The 21,527-nt window shown below is 45.6% G+C and overlaps 1 protein-coding gene across 1 annotated transcript in view; it reads left to right on the top strand.

The window, feature by feature from the left end:
- The first annotated feature begins 5,174 nt into the window (after nucleotides 1–5,174).
- The window catches only part of LOC138966169 (uroporphyrinogen decarboxylase-like), an 18,041-nt gene continuing 1,688 nt past the window's right edge, over nucleotides 5,175–21,527 (top strand). The window contains exons 1-9 of the mRNA XM_070338299.1: nucleotides 5,175–5,248; nucleotides 6,112–6,217; nucleotides 6,818–6,897; nucleotides 7,775–7,873; nucleotides 8,341–8,502; nucleotides 9,084–9,248; nucleotides 10,237–10,374; nucleotides 12,433–12,533; nucleotides 13,096–13,162. Of these exons, the coding sequence (XP_070194400.1) occupies nucleotides 5,219–5,248; nucleotides 6,112–6,217; nucleotides 6,818–6,897; nucleotides 7,775–7,873; nucleotides 8,341–8,502; nucleotides 9,084–9,248; nucleotides 10,237–10,374; nucleotides 12,433–12,533; nucleotides 13,096–13,162 (948 nt within the window). The 5' untranslated portion in view covers nucleotides 5,175–5,218. The remainder of the gene's footprint in view (nucleotides 5,249–6,111; nucleotides 6,218–6,817; nucleotides 6,898–7,774; nucleotides 7,874–8,340; nucleotides 8,503–9,083; nucleotides 9,249–10,236; nucleotides 10,375–12,432; nucleotides 12,534–13,095; nucleotides 13,163–21,527) is intronic.

Raw genomic sequence — 21,527 nt, 5'->3', positions numbered from 1 at the left:
CAAGAAACAATTGACAAGTGGCTCTATCCCATCTCCCCCCTTTCCCCGTCGCGATATAACCTTCGTGGTTGAAAACTACGTTAAACACCAAATAAAGAAAGAAAGAAAATGCTGGTCTCAATTGGATGTCCTCAAATTGACAAAGATTTGTTTTTTAAAATGTTGTTCTTGGACTTTGGTCACTTCTAGACGTCATCAGGGTTGATTGAGGTGTGAAGTTTGAAGAGTCTAACTTCATAAACATTCAAGAAAATGTCAATGTCATTATTATTATTATTTTCTTGTGGCCCAAAATGGTCATAGCAAGAAAATTGTCATTTTCATCGAGTCAGTACCAGATTTGAAAGTAGAATTAGTTTCCACTCCATCCAACACTTACTATCAAGGTAACAAAGTTTACCCAAAATTTGTGTCATTTTAGCCTTTTTAGCATATCTACCGCCACACATCTTCAACATTGATAAAACTTCTTATGTAGGTTGCCTGGTATATCATGGCAACCATGAGCATTCAATAATGCAGTTTAATTTTGAAGTTGAAATGAGCAAGAAACAGAGTGACCAGCATTGTAGAAAGTACCATATATCATAGTATAGTGTACATGTAGTTATTTTCTTTAGATCCTGACAAATGTTCAAGTGTTTCTGCTGTAAATCAAGATAATGTTTTCTAATTTTACTTCCATTCCAATTGTTTTTACAAGTGTAACTGCATGCATGTATGTTATTTTCAGTTTACAAATGGTAATTCATTTTTGAATTATGAAATAAATAATCTCTGGAGCAAATGTGAATCTGTGTGTGTGTGTGTGTGTGAAGTTCAATGAAAGTACAATGTATCATTAATGATTCCCTAATTAACTTTGCACATAAAGCAATAGAGAATATTTCACACACTGACAATACAAGACGAGCCATTTTCATTTTAGTTGCAAGAGCCGTTTTTAACCATTTTTGATCGAGATGTTCAGCTTCATCAGCACCTTGAATGGAGTTAAGCTTTGTGTCTCATCTCATGCTCAAATAACCCTTTTCAGTTTAAATAAAACGTTTTGGTTATAAATTGAATAGGCCAAAAAATATTTGTTTATCTGCCGATTCGTGAGAGGTGCATGTATTTAACTATCCATATCTTTTAAACAGATCGGCTTACCATCTCAGATGGGGCCAGGCTATTGCATGGGATAAGACCATCCCTCCATTAATGGGTCCCTGACCAAAAATGAACAGCCTAGATGTTCTTTGTGCACAGTGGCAATTTTTTTTATGAATTGATATCGTAAAAGCCACTAGTTGCTTTTTGAGTCACTTGAGAAAAAGTGACTCTATGTAATCGGTCAGTGTTAGTCTGTCCGGCCGGCCGGCCAGCCGGCCGGCCGTCCGTAGACACCACCTTAACGTTGGACTTTTCTCGGAAACTATCAAAGCGATCGGGCTCATATTTTGTTTAGTCGTGACCTCCAATGACCTCTACACTTTAACGATGGTTTCGTTGACCTTTGACCTTTTTCAAGGTCACAGGTCAGCGTCAAAGGAAAAATTAGACATTTTATATCTTTGACAAAGTTCATCGGATGTGATTGAAACTTTGTAGGATTATTCTTTACATCAAAGTATTTACATCTGTAGCCTTTTACGAACGTTATCAGAAAAACAAGGGAGATAACTAGCCTTTTCTGTTCGGCAACACACAACTTAACGTTGGGCTTTTCTCGGAAACTATAAAAGTGACCGGGCTCAAATTTTATGTGAATGTGACTCATTGTGTTGTGAATAGCAATTTCTTCCTGTCCATCTGATGCCTCATATAATATTCAGAACTGCGAAAGTGACTCGATCGAGCGTTTGCTCTTCTTGTTATGAGGAGTGTGCCTTTTAATGGCTGTTTTTCTTTGTCCTTTTTTTTATTACATTTAGTCAAGTTTTGACTAAATGTTTTAACTAGAGGGGGGAATCGAGACGAAGGTTGTGGTGTATGTCTGTGTGTCTGTGTGTCTGTCTGTCTGTCTGTGTGTGTGTGTGTGTGTGTGTGTGTAGAGCGATTCAGACCAAACTACTGGACTGATCTTTATGAAATTTGACATGAGAGTTCCTGGGAATGATATCCCCGGACGTTTTTTTCTTTTTTTCGATAAATACCTTTGATGACGTCATATCCGGCTTTTTGTAAAAGTTGAGGCGGCACTGTCACACCCTCATTTTTCAATCAAATTGGTTGAAATTTTGGCCCAGCAATCTTCTTTATTATTAAAATAACATTTCCAAAATCGATTTAAAAACAATTTCATCTTATTCCTTGTGGGTTCCTGATTCCAAAAACATATAGATGTGATATGTTTGGATTAAAAACACGCTCAGAAAGTTAAAAAGAATAGAGATAAAGAAAAGCGTGCTATCCTTCTCAGCGCAACTACTACCCCGCTCTTCTTGTCAATTCCACTGCCTGTGCATCGAGCGGTGGACTGACGATGCTACGAGTATACGCTCTTGCTGTAAAAATGCAGTGAGTTCAGTTTCTTCCCGCAGTGGGGCACTGCGGTTATGAAATTAAAGGCCCCTCCTGTTTTTGGAACCGCAGGAGCTTTCTAGTTTGCTGTTAGGTAGATTTTTGGTTCCTCTTTCCTCTCATGCTCTCTTTTTCTTCATGAATTCTTTTCTTTTTTCTGCCTTCTTGCTCATTCACCTGTATTTTTTCCAAAAATCTCTTCTCTTGCCGCTTGTCTCGCGATTCATGTATAGTTTAATCTGTTAGTGTTCTGATGTAAGTCCAGCAGTAGATAGGTTAAGCCTATTTTAACATACTGGAAACTGGTAATCTTCCAGTAGGTATTAATTTAGTTTTACTAAAGCCTGCTGGGACACAAGTAATGGGTTAGTGCATTTGTAAACAGGAATCGCTTGACAAGTGGCCCCCTTCATCCCCCCCTTCCTCGTCCTGATATGGCTCTGCGTAGTCGGCTGGACGTTAAGCAACAAATAAACAAAACAAAACAAACAAGTTTCATTCTGTTAGTTCGACAGCTTGACTAAATGTTGTAATTTCGCCTTACGCGACTTGTTGCTTTTTCCCTATTTCTTTTAGATTAATTTATTTCTCCATAAAGAGCAGATGAGAAAATGAGAGACACATAATTTTGAAAAATAAAAAAGTGCAGAGAAAAAAAATAACAATATAAGATGTTTGATGGGTTGTTGACAGACCAGCTTTTTTGTCGGTCCGAGGGGGAGCATATCGTCTTTTGTTTCATATTTATTGACCAAGGCCGAAGGCCGCGGTCAATAAATATGAAACAAAAGTCGATATGCCCCCCGAGGACCGACAAAAAAGCTGGTCTGGCAACAAACCATCAAACATCGTTTTTGTCATCATTTTGGTGGTTCAACATTAAGTGAAAAATCAACACAGGGAGCCATGGTTTGAAACGCGAGTTCTGTTATTATAATGCATGTTCAGGGCCCCAGCACGTTGTTCAAAGCTGGCGTGCGAAAGCAACTTACTGTGTGTGATTTGAGTTTATAATGTTGAGACAAGTATGTCAGGTTTGAGGATGCGAAGTTCTGTAGGTTCCGACTACAGAGTGGTGTGTGAAACCAACAGTAAGCGCCTTTGAGACGATAGTGTCCACATGTTGCATTCGAGCGATGGGATTGTCGTATTTCAAACGAGGTGATTTGCTTGCACAGTCAGCGTTGACCATCTCACAACAGATCTGTTATGTGGATTATCGTGCGACGTTCGAGTCGGGGGCAAGGAATCGCAGGAAGCAAAGATGAGTCTTTTTCCATTGTCACCTTTCTTTCCGGTTGTTGGTGCATATAATATTGTGCGGACAAAATGATGCGACGGCGAGTGTTTTTTGCCTCCAAGATTTTGTGGTGTGGGTATTGTTTTGCTCGTTTCATACCCACACCAAAACCTGAAACACACCCCACCCCACCCTCCCCCTCCCTCACAATCAGTCCATGAACACAAACACTGACACACACAAATTAATGATCAAGTTACCCCCCCCCCCCCCCAACCCTTCACTTGCACACCTGCAACGCAGACGATCATATTATTGATTAAATATTCATATAGGTCAGTGTTGGGTTTTTTGTTCTTGTTTGTGTTATTGCAGAATCGGTTTTCTCTTATGGCTACACGTGTCTCTTCATTACATTTCACCATCGCCCTACCACCCTGCCCCTCTCGGTATTCCACCCCTCGGTTTTCAGTGGTAAATATTAGTAATCGAATATTGAAGCTACGTTGAGTCAAAGGTCACAGAAGATTTGCATCGTGCAGCACTGCACGAATTGGGTCAAAGGACACAAACGATTTGCGTCGTGCCGCGAAGGAAAGATAATCGCGATCTTGTTTCTCATTGCCTCTCTGTTTTTCATTAGACTTGTCATTCTGCTTGCTCGGCTTTGTCAGATGTCTTCATTTCTTGTTGCTATGTTCTTTGCTTTTTTATTATTATTTTTTTATTTGCGCTTAGTTTATCGATACAACGTCTTGTGCACGGGTCCAAATGTGTGTGTCAGGGGTCAATTGGTTTGACTTAAACTTGACGTTGTGTTTCTCCAAACAGAGGTACACGCACTCCATGACTTTGTGAGAAGATAAAACATATCGATAGGTTTCATTTGTTTGCGATAAAGCATAAATGTATGACCTTTGATGAGGTAGTTTTTTGTTTACATTTGCCAGTTTGCCAGTTCGTATTTGGAACTTGGCGAAGCAGTGTCGTCTGTTTAGGTCTGGGGAAACGCCAATGAAAAGAGCCGAAGAATCCTCGAGCGTTTCTATTGGGTTTGCTTTTGATTATCCATGTAATAGGGCTTCCTGCAACTATGGTAACCGGGGATTTATTCCCCGGGGAACATGACATTTATTTCCCAGGTGCTTGTGAATGAAATCTCGTGAAAATGATGACAACAGCTTTTGTTTGCATGTTTTTGCAAGCAGTGAATAACTAACACAGGCTTAGAGGCACTTGGAAGTCAGGCGCAGTCTACCTGCATGGATTCTCTCATTCCCTCTACTAGTGAGAGACATGACAGGCTAAACAGTGTAGATACATGTACCTATTATGTTGCAAACCTGTGATGCGGTAAAAAAAAAAATAAGAGAAAAAAAGAGTGGGCGTGGCATGTCCCAAACACTCAAGGGAACGAACTCCTACGGCACAAAACTAGGGGAGAGTACCTGTCGCGCGTCGTCTGTCAAAAACATGGCTGCTCCGAGAACTCCAAACTTGAAGGTACTTCACTTTGCTTCAGATTAAGCTAGAACGGCGTTTTGCTTACAATCCACATAATTCGAAACGCTGGTAATCTTGAATACGGAATCAACATACTGTTTATTGTCAGTGTCATGCTGGCGGACTTGAACATAGTCAGAAGCAAAACTTGGACGCCTGCCCTTTTTGCAGGTGTCACGCAGATGTTAAGAATGAGGGACCGGTGGTTTTTTGACAGTCATTTTCCTTTCTTATTGAATAAACCGCGAATGATTATTATTCGTAATGCTGTTTTCCGACAAAGTCATTTCTGCAAGGTATAACCCCGGCAATTTCTGTCGGAAAGTTAAAAATTAAATAACTTGTGTAATCACCTCTCAGCATCAGTTGCTATACATGTATGTGACGCGTGTGCGAGTAGATCTGCTGTGTCACCATACCCGACCAGTCGTAGAATGAATAATGTTATCGTCACAGCAGGTGAGGGTTGTTGAGAACACTCTTGAAGAACTCTAAATTCATTCATTATGATTAGCCTAGTATTATCATGCAGTGACTTGGAAAGAAGTATATAGTCACAGTTTTGCTTCAAGCCATATTGCACAAGCCATTCTTTAGTGATAAATTACAAGTACAATATCCAAGACCCAACATTTTCATTTAGTTGTCTTTATGCATTCTGCACATAGACGTACCACTTCTTGCTGTTTATTTATTTATTTTTCATTTATTTACTGACAAAACAATGTTTATTTGTGTCCGTCGAGCCAAATGAATCGAGTTTTTATTGTTTTTGTTTGTGCAAAATGTATTTCAGAGTTCACATAAACCTGTGACGCGGAGTGCATATGCTCAGATCCAATTTATATTTATCCCACTTTTAGCCTTTTCCACCTCTTCAAAATGATCTGATCCTGAGGGCAGCAAGGGGAGAACGAACAGAGAAAGTGCCGGTATGGGTCATGCGACAAGCTGGTCGATACCTTCCAGGTAAATGCATAATTCTAAGTGCAAACATTGTTCTTTCCCTCTTCTTGAGGTTTCATGTTTAAGTAAAGATTTGTTTTCTTCTGCGATAAAAAGATCAGGGACCGCGTTTTCTGGTATTTTAACGATTGAGATTCGCCAATACCGATAAAAAAAAAAGGGTGCTTGGTCAGACGTACCGATTGTTACTTGGACCCGGGAAAAAATAAAGAGTGAAAAAGAATCCATGGTCTTTACGAGAGAGAGAGAGAGAGAGAGAGAGAGAGAGAGAGAGAGAGAGAGTTGAATAGCTTGTTGTGACAGGTGTCATGTTGAAACAATGTTGCCATTGTCTCATGGAAAACAAATTGATGAGGTTTGGTGTCGCAAGGTCCTGTTAACGAAACGTCAAAAATGATGTCAAAATAACAGCAGGACGCTAAAGCCGGCATGCGATCAGAAGCTTACTAAAAAATCACGAACGCACACCAGCTCCGCTCTCTCATTCTCTCTGTCTCTCAGCGGCTGATGTGCTCATGTTGTATGAATGCAGTCTGCACTTTTAACATATTTTGTCTGTTTGGTGGGAACCTTTGCAATGTTTTCTTTTGTTTTCTCTCCCAGAGTACAAAGCTGCAAAGGGTGACAAAAAGTTCTTTGCAACATGCAGGGATCCAGAACTGGTCAGCGAGCTTACAATCCAGGTACAGTACAGCTTCACACATAAAAGCATGTAATGTGAGCCAGAAGTTTGGCCTTCTGGTAGAGCAGTTTAGGTTTGTCAGTATGAAAGAAATGTTTATGGCCTGGAGACATTTGTATGACCTGGAGACATTTGTATGGCCTGGAGACATTTGTATGACCTGGAGACATTTGTATGACCTGGAGACATTTGTATGACCTGGATTATCATATTCCTTATATGCATGCCGAGAGAAAGAGAGAGAGAGAGAGAGAGCATGTGTATGTGTGTGTGTGATTACAGGGGCGGATCAGTTCATTTTATGGGGGGGGTTTCCAAAAGTATATTGTGAAGATATGGGTGTGAAGGCGCGAAGCGCCGAGCCGAAGATGCAAAGCGCCGAGCCGAAGACGCGAAGCGCCGAGCCGAAGACGCGAAGCGCCGAGCCGAAGACGCGAAGCGCCGAGCCGAAGACGCGAAGCGCCGAGCCGAAGACGCGAAGCGCCTAGCTTGCTAGCTTAGCTTGAAAAAAAGGATGCAAAATGGTGCAATCTGGTGCATTCTGAGGATGATCATTACAAGTTTCAGGCAGCAGATTTTGTCACTGATTAATACCCCAAAAATTGAAACTCAACCCCAAAAAACACAAAAATATTTTTATTTTTTGGCTGGGTGGGGGGGGGGGGGGGTTTCCGGAGACCCGAGAAACCCCCCCCCCCCCCCCCTCGTCCGCCCCTGGATTATGTGTGCATGATAGAATCTTTATGTTTGTTAAAAGAAGCAATGTTACAAACAAAAGTATGTGATTATGTATGTGGGTGTTTGTGTGTCCATGACTGTGTGTTTGTGTCGGTTAAATAAGAGCAGGAACAAAAGCCTGTGTGATTTGCGTGTTTCAGCCGGTGAAGAGGTTCCCAGTAGATGCTGCCATCATTTTCTCCGACATCTTGGTCATACCCATTGCCTTGGGAATGAAAGTGGCCAATGATCCAGGGGAGGTAAGTTGGCCATACAAGAATTGGTGAGATGATGTGCAGTTGTGATTCTTCCCACATAGCGGAGCTTTAGTATGCTGTTGAATGCTTAGCGACGGGCACAGTGGCGTAGTGGATAAGACATTGGCCTTTTAATCGGAAGGTCGTGAGTTCAAATCCCGGCCGCGGCTGCCTGGTGGGTTAAGGGTGGAGATTTGTCCTATCTCCTAGGTGAACTTATGTGCAGACCTGCTTGTGCCTTATCCCCCTTCGTGTGTACATGCAAGCACATGACCAAGTGCGCACTGAAAAGATCCTGTAATCCATGTCAGAGTTTGGTGGGTTATAGAAATACAAAAATACCCACCATGCTTCCGCTTAAATTGGATGATTGATTGTTGATTAATTAATTGCTTGCTTGATTGATTAGCTGATTGTCCTTTTTTTTTGCCAGGGAAGGTATGTCAGGTCTGATTATGTCTGTGTTTCAGGGTCCGGTATTTGCGGAACCAATCCTGAAAGCAGAGGACGTGGACAAGCTGAAGCCAGACTTTGACATCCAGGAAGAGCTGGGCTATGTGTACGAGGCCATCACCCTCACCAGACACAACCTGGAGGGCAAGGTGCCCCTCTTCGGCTTCTGCGGCGCTCCTGTGAGTTTGGCATTTGAGTGAACTCTGGAAATTGGGACTAAAGCCTGTGAGTTTGGCATTAGAGTGAACTCTTGAAATTGGGACTAAAGCCTGTGAGTTTGGCATGAGAGTGAACTCTGGAAATTGGGACTAAAGCCTGTGCGACGTATACTTCGTAAAGCTGGCTGCACAGAGTTGACTTCGGGCTCAATTAAGTACCGCCAGGACAATTGATATGTGGACATGTACAAAAAGTAGCATCCCAATTAAAGTGGCATTGTTCAGAACATGCACTCAAAAATTAGTTGTTTGTGTGGAGTAGATGAAGGTGGTTATGTGTGCTGAAAAACACAGCTAGCACACATCCCCCAAATTTGTTTAGTTTTCTCTGGCATGTTTATTTTTTCAAAGCACTAGCTGTTTGAACCCAGGCATGTGTCATGATTCTGCTCTTCACAAGCAGTTTGTAATAATAAAGAAAAAACCAAGCTAGGTAGATTATGGGAACAATGAATCGTGACAAGTCAAAACGTTATGGTCTAACATGTTGGCAGGCTTTTTGTTTTTTGATTTTTGCAAGCAGTTTGTGTTTTCTGTTTCAGTTCACAATCGCGCGGTTCATGGTTGAGAATGTGAGTGCGGGGCCTAACATCAACAGAACTCGAAGATTTTTGGTGGAGTGCCCAGAGGCTGGCCACCGTCTGCTTAACATCCTCAAAGACGCCATTGTGCGCCACCTGGTGGAACAAATTGCAGCAGGGGCTCAGGTGCGTTCTTGCTGACATCATTTTGTTTTGGCACAGTTTGTCTGTATTGCAGTTTTCAAGTGGAAGGCATAAATACTGTATATAATTGTCAAAATAGTTTGCGAACAGATTCAATCAAAAATATATTTTTGTTTGTTCAGTTTTAAAGACTTGATTTAGATTTGAAATGTTCACGCAGTCTTATCTGCTTGAAATCTGATGAGAACTACATGTAATGTATTTAAGATCTTAAAAGTTATACCTCTGTGGTTTAACAGTTTATTAGCGGGGAAAACAAAGATAGAAATAAGAACAAACTGCATCTTTTCATTCTGTTACATTATCTGTAGTGTGTAAAATCTGTAGTGTGCAATCAAGAACACTGCTTTCAGACATTAATTTTAAGTAAACTATCAATCTTCTTCTTCTTCTGCGTTCGTGGGCTGAAACTCCCACGTACACTCGTGGTTTTTTTGCACGGGTGGAATTTTACGTGTATGACCGTTTTTTACCCCGCCATTTAGGCAGCTATACGCCGTTTTCGGAAGAAGCATGCTGGGTATTTTCGTTTTTCTATAACCCACCGAACTCTGACATGGATTACAGGATCTTTTTCGTGCGCACTTGGTCTTGTGCTTGCGTGTACACACGGGGGTGTTCGGACACAGAGGAGAGTCTGCACACAAAGTTGACTCTGAGAAATAAATCTCTCGCCAAACGTGGGGTCGAACTCACGCTGACAGCGGCCAACTGGATACAAATCCAGCGCGCTACCGACTGAGCTACATCCCCGCCCTGTAAACTATCAGTGAAGATGCACTGTGTACTTGACATGTCACTGTTTCGCAATCAGGCAAGCTAGCTTTGTGCAGTACTTGCTAAAAAGGCCTCAATTCCTGCCAATCAACTGCTCTGTGTGTGCGCTGTAGTGTAGGTATCTGGCTGCATGTCTCTTAAGGGTTGTCTAGATTGGACATAAAAATGTTTGCTTTATTAAAATTATTTGCAGATTGTGCAAGTGTTTGACACATATGCAGGGGAGCTTGGTCCAGGTCTCTTTGCCAGATATGAGCTACCAATGCTGAGAGCCATTTCAATGGAGGTCAGGGAGAAGCTTGCGGAGAGGAAGATTGCCCAGGTTCCCATGGTGAGTAACTTAAAGGCACAGTGCAGCTCACAGCCTTCGTTTTGCATTTTTGTTGCAGCTGAGTGCATTTACAGTTCAAAAATCCTCCTATGGTAGTAAAACAAACCCAAAACTACCCAACGACGACATCTGTGAAGCTCGACAGTTTCTTGTTCACGCGAGTGCATAAATTAACCTAGTTATTACGTGGTGTTTGGTCGGAGTTCGATTCAACTGAGTGATTCCGGCCTCCATTTTGTTTTACACAAACTCATGATGACGTCAGACATAGTTTGCTAGTGACGTGTCTTTTTGTGCATGATGTGGTGATCTACCTGATCTAAATTTAGATCCAAAAATAGGCGAAGACCAGCCGGGTCCGAGTACGAAATTAATCCGTAAAAAATTCGCAGTTCTTGACTCTTTGGGTGCAAGTCAATGAAACTTGGTAGTTCTTCTAACGGATAGCTGCCTAAAAGCCCCAGGGGCTCCGTGCACCTGAATTTGACAAGTTCAGTACCTTTAATACATATTTCTGTGCTCCTCTTCGGTTTCTGCAGCGCTCCTGTGAGTTTGGCATTAGAGTGAACTCTGGAAATTGGGATTAAAGCCTGTGCGACGTATACTTCGCAAAACTAAATAATATATTTAGATCATTGAATATTGATATTTCTGTCATTCAAGAAATTTGTTTTTACTCAATCAATCAATCAATGAGGCTTATATCGCGCATATTCCGTGGGTACAGTTCTAGGCGCTCTGCAGTGATGCCGTGTGAGATGAAATTTTATACGGCCAGTAGATTGCAGCCATGTCGGCGCATATTTACCTTTCACGGCCTTATTCCAAGTCACACGGGTATGGTAGACAATTATTAACTGTGCCTAAGCAATTTTGCCAGGAAAGACCCTTTTGTCAATCGTGGGATCTTTAACGTGCACACCAAATGTAGTATACACGGGGGGTGGTTCGGACAAAGCAAAGTTGTGTGTATGTGTTGGGGGAGGGTGGTGTGAATGTGTGAGTGCATGTGTGAAAAGTGTATGTGCATGTGCGTGCACCCACAAGAGAGAGAGAGAGAGAGTAGTTGAAGACAAAGTCAACAATTTTTAATTCAAAGGGATTTGTAGCATAAAGCATCAGAAGACTTTGTATACACCTTGAGAGAGATAGAGGAACCTGTCTAAAAGCTAGCCTTTTTTTTACATTTAGTCAAGTTTTGACTAAATGTTTTAACGTAGAGGGGGGAATCGAAACGAGGGTCGTGGTGTATGTGCGTGTGTGTGTGTGTGTGTGTGTCTGTGTGTGTAGAGCGATTCAGACTAAACTACTGGACCGATCTTTATGAAATTTGACATGAAAGTTCCTGGGTATGAAATCCCCGAACGTTTTTTTCATTTTTTTGATAAATGTCTTTGATGACGTCATATCCGGCTTTTCGTGAAAGTTGAGGCGGCACTGTCACGCCCTCATTTTTCAACCAAATTGGTTGAAATTTTGGTCAAGTACTCTTCGACGAAGCCCGGACTTCGGTATTGCATTTCAGCGTGGTGGCTTAAAAATTAATTAATGACTTTGGTCATTAAAAATCTGAAAATTGTAAAAAAAATATGTTTTTTATAAAACGATCCAAATTTACGTTTATCTTATTCTCCATCATTTGCTGATTCCAAAAACATATAAATATGTTATATTCGGATTAAAAACAAGCTCTGAAAATTAAATATATAAAAATTATGATCAAAATTAAATTTTCCAAATCAATTTAAAAACACTTTCATCTTATTCCTTGTCGGTTCCTGATTCCAAAAACATATAGATATGATATGTTTGGATTAAAAACACGCTCAGAAAGTTAAAACGAAGAGAGGTACAGAAAAGCGTGCTATCCTTCCCAGCGCAACTACAACCCCGCTCTTCTTGTCAATTTCACTGCCTATGCCGTGAGCGGTGGACTGACGATGCTACGAGTATACGGTCTTGCTGCGTTGCATTGCGTTCAGTTTCATTCTGTGAGTTCGACAGCTACTTGACTAAATGTTGTATTTTCGCCTTACGCGACTTGTTTCATGATTACAGATTCTCTTCTGCAAAGATGTTCATTTTGCGCTGGAGGAGTTATCAAAGAGCGGCTATGAAGTGGTCGGACTTGACTGGACTATTCCACCTTTGCATGCCAGGTAAAGTTCACTTCCATTCATCTTGCTAACAATTATTTGCTTTGGCAAACTTTGCCGAAATGGCCATAAAAGTTTCAACAATTTTCCAAAGCCCTTGACTTCCCCTTTCCCCTACCATAGAGAAAATTCAGCAAAAGTGCCAAATTATGACGGCCAAACTTTCTGTAATTTTGAAGTTTTTGCAGTTTACCCACTGTGGCTGCCAAATGACATCCCTTATACTGTAGTATTTTTGATTTTGATTTGTGACAATGTTATATAAGCCCTTTGAGAACTAACAAATCCATTGCTGGTACCATATTTGTATTTATCAGGTTACGACTGTAGACCTCTATCAATTCTGTCTTTCAGCATTGGATTCTCTTTCCAGCTCTTCTACTTTGTTAAAAGGCTTGTTCATGTGAACAAGTATAGGCGTTTTTTTCGAGAGAAAAAAAAATGTTTGAAAAACATCAGGAATTTATTATTCTTTCCGAGGAAGGAAAACAATGAAAGTAGAACAGAAAAGAGGTTTGAACATTTTTGGATAAATAGCTAATTACAGTGGTTGCCCTATTTTCAGGCGGTTAATGGGACCGAAGGTGACTCTACAGGGTAACCTGGACCCAGTCATGATGTTTACCACCAAGGTTTGTTTGTCGTTTTATTCTTGCTTTGTTTGTCTGTGGTTTGTTCAGCGTTAACATGAGAATCTGCTTTTTGTTGTTGATTATTCTTCAATCAGACACAAACCATGTGATTTTCTTTTAAGGTGTTCCTTTTTGAATAAAAATGACGTACTGGCCAGAATGATTTTGTTTGACTAGTCTTGTTAATTTGCAAAATGCAGAGTACATGGGTGTTACTGGGAAAAATCAAAAAACCTGAAAGGCAGGGGTCCAAAATGCTCAAGTTTGAAAGAAAGTTTCTGGACACCGACGAAACCAAATCATAATAAGCAAGATGGCGGCAAATCCAAGGGAGCGAACCGAGAAAGCACGCGAACCGGTGTCAAAAGTCGGATCGGAACCGCTGCTCGTTATTTCAACTTAGCGAAACGAAGCTTTTTTTTTGCTTTTTTTTTTGAAAACCCGAAAAACCGGAATTTCCGGCTTCAGATTTTTTCAAAAACCGGAAATCCGGCAAAAGCCGGAAGAGTAACACCCATGAGAGTAAATTTGTCAACGCTGTAAGACAAGGTGAAGATGGAAGCAATAGCCCAGTGGATAAGACGTTGGCCTCCATGTGGAGGGTTGGGTGTTTGAATCCTGGCTGCACCTGGTGGCTTTAGGGTGGACATTTTTTCCCATCACCCACATCAACATATGTGCAGACCTGCTGGTGCCTTATCCCCCTTCATGTATTCACACAAGCACAGGACCAAGTACACATCAAAAAGATCCTTTGATCCATGTCAGTGGGCAATAGAAACATGAAAATACCAAGCTTGCATCTCCTGAAAACGGAATATACTGCCAAAATGGTGAGGGTTAACGTCAAAACCCACTAAAGCGGGAAAAAACAAGTATACATGGGAGTTGCAGCCCTGCATGAATGCACAAGAAGAAGAAGACAGCGTCACAGTTACATTTTTGGCACTCGGAATTGCATTGGAAACTTTTTCCAAGACATCTTTTTATTCAGACCTTTATCAAACAGAATATTAGACAATATATTTCATGCAAGTCAAGAATTGAAAGGCTGCAGCGAAGAGAGAATGCAAAAGGTACTGCTTGGTGTGCCTCACTCTTTGTGGGTGTACACCATCAATTCATCAAATTTCTCTGTCACTTTGCTAACCCAGGGTTCGTACAGAGTCCTTGAACCCTGGAAAACTCCTTGAAAATTGGAAAACTTTTTCCAGGCCTTTCTTTCTTTCTTTATTTATTTGGTGTTTAACGTCGTTTTCAACCATTCAAGGTTATATCGCGACGGGGAGATGGGATAGGGGAAAGGGGGGAGATGGGCTAGAGCCACTTGTTAATTGTTTCTTGTTCACAAAAGCACTAATAAAAAAATTGCTCCAGGGGCTTGCAACGTAGTACAATATATGACCTTACTGGGAGAATGCAAGTTTCCAGTACAAAGGACTTAACATTTCTTACATACTGCTTGACTAAAATCTTTACAAACATTGATTCAATCACATATTCTTACCTCAACTCACATAAATGGCATTAACTTCAGTTCATTGCTAAGATATTGAAGTAGTACTCGACCCTGGTAAGGGGGGAAGTAACTCCCTAAGAAAAACAATCCGTAGTCAAGGACGGGAGTCACCTCCCCTACCGGTAACCCGCACATGCGCGGTCCTGCTACCGGCCTTCATTCCACCCACTTCAACACTACTGCACAGACGTGTTGTTGTACTCCGGCATATTTTTTGCCTTGGCCTTTGTGGAAGGCCATTTGACCCTGGTTTTTGCGTTGCTATCTTTAGGTAAGATCGTTTCAATCTCTTCGCTGCTTTCGTTCGAGTATTTTCGTTCGTTTGAGTATTTTCGCTGTTGTAATTCATCTCCACGTGCGCGTGTTTCGATATTGCAAATGGCGGACAAAAACTCAAAAAGCAAGGGCAAACTTGTTTCCCTACTCTCTTCACCGGGAAAAGAGAAGGATAAAGACAAGCCCAAGTCTAAATCAAAGGCGCGTGCCTCTGTGTCTTCTTCACAGCCTACTTCTTTAATTCTGGTCACTGACCCGGCGACTAAGAAGACAGAACGGGTGTCGCTCAACTCTACGTCACCGTCACCGGTTTTCCCTACGCGGGAACGTTCTACTTCTCCTCTCTCGCGCTCGCAGACGCCACGGTCTAGCGAGTCCGTGTCGCGGGAAGAAATTCTGGCTATGTTTGCAACTCTGAAACATGACCTAGTTGCCTTACATTCGGCGGAAAGGCCTGTCGCTCCCCTCCCGCCTGGCGTGGGGGGGGTGGCTTCTCTTTCTAGGCTGCGGCCGTCCGCGACGATCACGTCGGCTGATCTCGGGCCGGATTTTTCTGGTTCGGTTGCGGATTCCCCTGCCTTTTCAGGGGGGTTCGCGGCCTTAGCGCCGCCCGTTTCCAGCGCTTCGGCGTTGGGCGGCGTTTGTGGGAGTCCCCATCTTTTTGGGGGCTCACACTTGCCTGCGGGCCCGGGTTACGCTCTTGCGTCGCCGGGTTCGCAGACGGCTCCTCCCCGGCAGTACACCGTCCATCACGTGGCGGGTGCGCTAGGGAGCGGCGTAGCGCGCCAGCCTGCCCCCCTGGGATCAGTTTCGGCTGTCCCGGCCTCTGGGGGGCAGGCAGCAGCGTCTTGTTTGCCCAGCTCTGGCCTACAAGATTCTGTCGGCGGTCATCGACCTGTAGCTCTTGGTTCGGCTGCCGCCGTTCCTGGTTGGAGTTCGCAGGGGGTAGGCTCCTCTGGTTGCCCCTCGGGGCTTCCGGTCGGGCCTGCCCGCGGATTGTCGTCCTCGACTTCCGGTTGTGCTGTGGCAGGCACTTCCGGTGGAGGACAGCGGGCTAGTGGTTCCGGTGGCAGTGTCCCTGCTATCCCGTCCCTGGTTACGCATCGACTTCCGGCCCCAACTTCCGGTTCCGCCGCGGCGGTTCCGGTTGTCGGCGGTGCTGTTGGTGGACAGTTTGCGGCGCTTCCGCCTATTGTTCAACCGACTCTAGCCACTTCCGCTTCCGTGGACGGGTGGGTTTCCGGTTTGCCGGACCCTCCTTCTGATGGAGATCAGGAAGGTTTTGGAGAGGAACAGGAAGGGGATGAGGATTGCTCTGAATCCGTTACCCCTTTACGGATTCCCAATAAACTGGGCCCTACTCTGGAGTTGGCTGCGGAGATAACCTCACGGTATTTCCCTGAGGGTGTCTCCGCCGATTCTACTGTGGTCGCACCCCCTCCTTCTGCTTTGGCAGATTTTGCGGGCGCGGGGGACACGAAGGTGAAGTTCCGGTTCATGGAATCTCCTTCCGTCCCTTTTGTGATGGCTCAGGTGTTGGCGGACGCTAACACACCCTACCCTCTCCTGGCTGCTCATGGGGAAGCCCCCCCGTCTGCTCAGCCTTGGTTAGCCTCGGCTCAGGCAGGCGGCGGCCTCCCAGCTAATTCAAGAAGATCGCGGCTGCCTAGCAGGCCACATTCTCTTCTCTCCTCGTTTTCACTGCCCACAGCTCCACTTCCGGTGACTCCGGAACTGGCTCGCTTACGGCAGGACGGTTATAGCCGAGATAGGACTGCCGTGTGTACGGAACAGAGTCTACTCGGGCTGGAGGAGAGCGGGCGTTCTTCCCTCGAACTGACCTCTTTAGCGGAAACGCTCATCCGGTCTCTCACGAGAGCCATCGCTTCGTCCATCGAACCTTTTAGGTTCCGTGACGATGCCATTGAGGCTGACGCTGCCATGCTCTTGGCGGCCCTCGCGAAGGTCACTGACAGTCAGATGACTCTTGCTGCTCGGCTCTACTCTCAGGTTGTGTTTTGGAGGCGCGAGGCTTTTCTTAACGGCTCACGCCTGACGGATAAGGCCACCATAGACTCTTTGAGAGTCTCTCCCTTCTCAGAGGGTGCGTTGCTGGGATCACGCTCTTTGGATGCCCTCCGGCAGCAAACGGAGGAGGCTCGTGACCATCATGTGGTGCAACTGACGGAACTCGCTCTTAAGCAGCACGGTAACAAACCACGGAGTTCTGCACCAGCTGCAGGCAAGTCCTCGGGGCAGAAGTCGTCTCAGGCAGGTAGGGGTGGTTCACGTTCCCGCCCTTACCAGCGTAAACCTTCCTTTGGGAAGCGGGGGTCTGGGCGCAAGCCCAACCCCCAATGAGACCCCCCCGATCCAGTCACCCCCCCAGCCTCTACCCTTTCGGTAGCAGGCGGCCTCTCCCGGGCCCTTCCAGTGTGGCTGTCTCGGACAAGCAGCCTATGGATCATGGGGGTGATTCGATCGGGGTTCCGCCTTCCTTGGCAGGAAGGCAAGGCCCCTTTGTCCAGAGCGCCGGCCAATTTCCGGTTTCCGGCCAGCCTCGACGCTCGGGAGGCAATTCAGGCGGAAATCCTTCTCTTGCTGCAGAAGCAGGCTATAGAGGAGGTTCTCGACCACTCCTCCTTGGGTTTTTACGGAAGAATCTTCGTTGTTCCCAAGGCTTCCGGGGGGTGGCGGCCAGTCTTAGACCTCTCTCCACTGAACCGCTTTTTGCGCAAAATTCGGTTCACTATGGAAACGCCGGCGACCGTCAGGGAGGCGCTTCGCCCGGGCGACTGGGTGACGTCCGTCGACCTGACGGACGCCTACTTCCACATCCTCATGCACGAGGCGGACCGGAAGTGGTTGCGTTTTCTGTGGGGGGACCGAATCTTCCAGTTTCGAGCCCTTCCCTTCGGGCTGTCACTTGCTCCCTGGGTATTCACCATGGTGGTGCGCCAACTTTGTGCCCTCGTTCGGCAGCACGGGGTTCGGCTCAGGGCATACTTGGACGACTGGCTGATCCTTCATCAGCAGGAAGCGCTCTGCCTTCAGCATACCCAGTTTGTCCTTGCCCAGGCTCAGGATCTCGGCTTCCGAGTCAACCACACCAAGTCCGAGCTGACTCCGTCGCAGACCTTTACTTACCTTGGCATGGCGTTCGATTCACGGGAGTGGACAGTCCGTCCCACTCAACGCCGGGTGGACAAACTGCAGGCCCTTCTGTCTTCCCTGTTAGGGCTTCAGTCAGCCCCAGCCCGGACGCTTGCGTCTGTACAGGGCCAGATGGAGTCCATGTCGTCCCTTATTCCGCTAGGCAGATCCCACAAGCGCCCGTTTCAGGCGGCGCTCAGTTCAGTCTGGAATCCGACTTCACAAGGCTGGGACGTTTCAGTCCCGCTCGGGGTCTGGTTTCAGCAGACCACGCTTCAGTGGATGAACACCCCTTGGCTTCTGCAGGGAGTGCCCATAGCGCTTCCTCCTCCCTCCACGCATCTCTTTTCGGACGCGTCTCAGAAGGGTTGGGGGGCTCACGTGGACACACACACGACGTCCGGTCGGTGGTCACAAGAGCAGCGGCTTTGGCACATCAATCGCCTCGAGCTCGAGGCAGTCTTTCTGGGGCTTCAGCATTTTCTCTCTGCCCTTCAGGGCACCCATGTGTTGATTCATACCGACAACACGACAGTTGCTGCCTACCTCAACAAACAGGGCGGTTCCCGATCTCAACTGTTGTCCAGCCGAGCATGCGAGATCCTTTCTTGGTGCGCTCGCCATCAGATTCTGGTCTCGGCTCGCTACCTGCCCGGCTGCCTGAACGTCCTGGCCGACGCCCTCAGCCGGTCCTCTCAGATCCTCCACACAGAGTGGACCATCGCACATCAGGCGCTCCTCCGCCTTTGGGCGCAGGTAGAGCGACCGATGGTCGACCTCTTTGCCACGAGGTTTTCGCGTCGCCTTCCGATCTTTGTCTCCCCGTTTCCGGACCCGGAAGCGTGGAAGATCGACGCGATGACGATCAGCTGGACAGGGCTAGTGGCTTACGCCTTTCCTCCCACTCCACTCATCGGAAGGGTCCTGCGAAAAGCCGACTTAGAGCGGCCTCGCCTTCTTCTCGTGGCACCGCGCTGGCCCAGTCAGCATTGGTTCCCGGACCTCCTGCGGCTCGCCAGCGGCCCGCCAATTCCGCTCAGCCTCCGGCGAGGGGAGCTTCTACAGCCCAGGACGGGCATTCTTCACGATCGCCCCGAGTTCCTGGATCTTCACGCCTGGCGACTGTTCGGCGATCACTGAAGCGCTCAGGCGCCTCAGATCTTACTCTGGACTTAGTCCAGAAGGCTCACAGGCGTTCCACCTCCTCTGTTTATTCATCGCACTGGCTAGCTTGGACTCGATGGTGTGCAGCTAACAATGTTGTCCCGGTCGCCCCGCGGTCAATGCAGGTCGCAAACCACTTGGCATGGCTCTCCGCTCAGGGACGCGCCGCGTCCACTTTGCGCGTTCGCCGCTCAGCCATCTCGGTTACTCTCAAGCAGCTTGGTCGCTCCATCTCCCTCGGGGGAGTCATCGCGAGTGTGCTAAAGGGCGCGGCCCTCAGTTCTGCAACGGAGAGAACTTCTGTTCCGGCTTGGGACGTTCTGCTAGTACTCGAATTTCTCCGTTCTAGTGCTTTTGAACCTTTACAAGACGCTAGTCTTTCTGACCTTACGCGCAAGACTCTCATGCTCATACTGCTCGCTTCTGCGCGAAGGGGCAGCGAGATCCACGGCCTCTCAGGTTTAGACCGTGATATCACTTTTGAAAGAGACGGCTCGGTTTCACTGCGTTTCCGTCCCGATTTTCTCGCCAAAAATCAAAAACCTGACCATCTTTCACCGATCATTTCCATTCGGCCTCTTCGGCACATTTTAGCCCCCGGCGATCCGGATCTTTCTAACTGTCCGGTACGCGCGCTTAAGGCTTACTTGTTGCGTACCGCCCCGATTCGAGCATCAGCTCAGAAGTTGTTGTTTATTTCGATTAATACAGCCCGAAATAAAGACATTGCAAAAACCACGCTTACCAGATGGTCTTCCACACTTATAAGGCATGCCTATCAGTGGTGGCAGACACAAGGGGGGGGGCAGTCAGTCCTTCCTCTTCGATCACCTCGGACTCACGAGGCTCGAGCGTGGGCAACTTCCTTAGCTGTCCTCAAGTCTGGTAGGATGTCAGACGTCCTCAAAGCTGCATACTGGACGTCTCAAGATGTCTTCCTCAGCTACTACCTCCGGGACATTGCCAGCACTCACCCGGACGGTACCAACTGCCTCCCAGCCATGGTTGCCGCAGGCCAGATACTTCCAAGAGTTTAATGTGAGTATCCCACCGCCTTTATGTGCAATCTGCCATTTATGTGAGTTGAGGTAAGAATATGTGATTGAATCGAAAATTTCAAAACTAAATTTTCATTTAATTAATATACTTACTCAACTCACATCGTTTATACCCTCCCATCCATCCCCGCTAACATTATATGTGTTACAGGTGTGTGTTTCCGTGGGGGAATGAAGGCCGGTAGCAGGACCGCGCATGTGCGGGTTACCGGTAGGGGAGGTGACTCCCGTCCTTGACTACGGATTGTTTTTCTTAGGGAGTTACTTCCCCCCTTACCAGGGTCGAGTACTACTTCAATATCTTAGCAATGAACTGAAGTTAATGCCATTTATGTGAGTTGAGTAAGTATATTAATTAAATGAAAATTTAGTTTTGAAATTTTCGACTATATTCTATACAAGAAACACTTATCAAGGGTAAAAGAAGAAACAGAACCGTTAGTCGCCTCTTACGACATGCTGGGTAGCATCGGGTAAATTCTTTCTCGTCCCAACCAATATGGGACTTCCCCTAACCCGCGGTGGGTTTCCAGGCCTTGAAAAGTGCTTGAAAATAGAGTTTTGTCAAATATTCATTGAAAAGTACTTGATTTTTCCAAATTGTTGCCTATACATTTCGTCAGCAGCTTGTCTTATTTAAAAAAAAAAAAATGCAACCCCCTTTTTTTTGGTCAAATACAGTACACATTTTGGAAGAATAAAAGATCGAGTGAAAATGAAAGCAGACGAACTAACTATTACTAGTCACCCGTAGTTGCTTCCCTTCCCGGAAGTTGGCAAGGGAAACAACTACGGAATGACTAATAGTTTGCTGACGCGGAGAACCGCAGTGGCATTTTTATATATCTTCCTGTGTCTTAGCGTGGAAAATGGGGAAAGGCAACTGCGTCTTCAATCGTCAATGGCTTGCCAATGCAAAATACAAAGCTTGGCTTGTAGAAGCATCGGATAAATCGAAACATCATGCGCGATGCTTCGTGTGTAAAAAAGACTTCAACATTTCGAGCATGGGAGAAGCCGCCTTGAAAAGCCACATGGCCGGTGCACGACACCAGATGCTCATCAAAGGAAATGAAAAATGGTGCTTATCATTAGTTTTTGAACATCCAATGATTTAAATCGGCGTGCGGGAAGAGGGTATAATAACTAGCGAGTGTTTCATTGGGAGCTTTGAAGGTAAGAGGGTGCTTGATTT

The sequence above is a fragment of the Littorina saxatilis genome, linkage group LG5 (assembly GCF_037325665.1).
Source record: "Littorina saxatilis isolate snail1 linkage group LG5, US_GU_Lsax_2.0, whole genome shotgun sequence".
NCBI classification, from domain to species: Eukaryota; Metazoa; Mollusca; class Gastropoda; order Littorinimorpha; family Littorinidae; genus Littorina; species Littorina saxatilis.
This window is presented reverse-complemented; position numbering and strand designations above follow the sequence as displayed.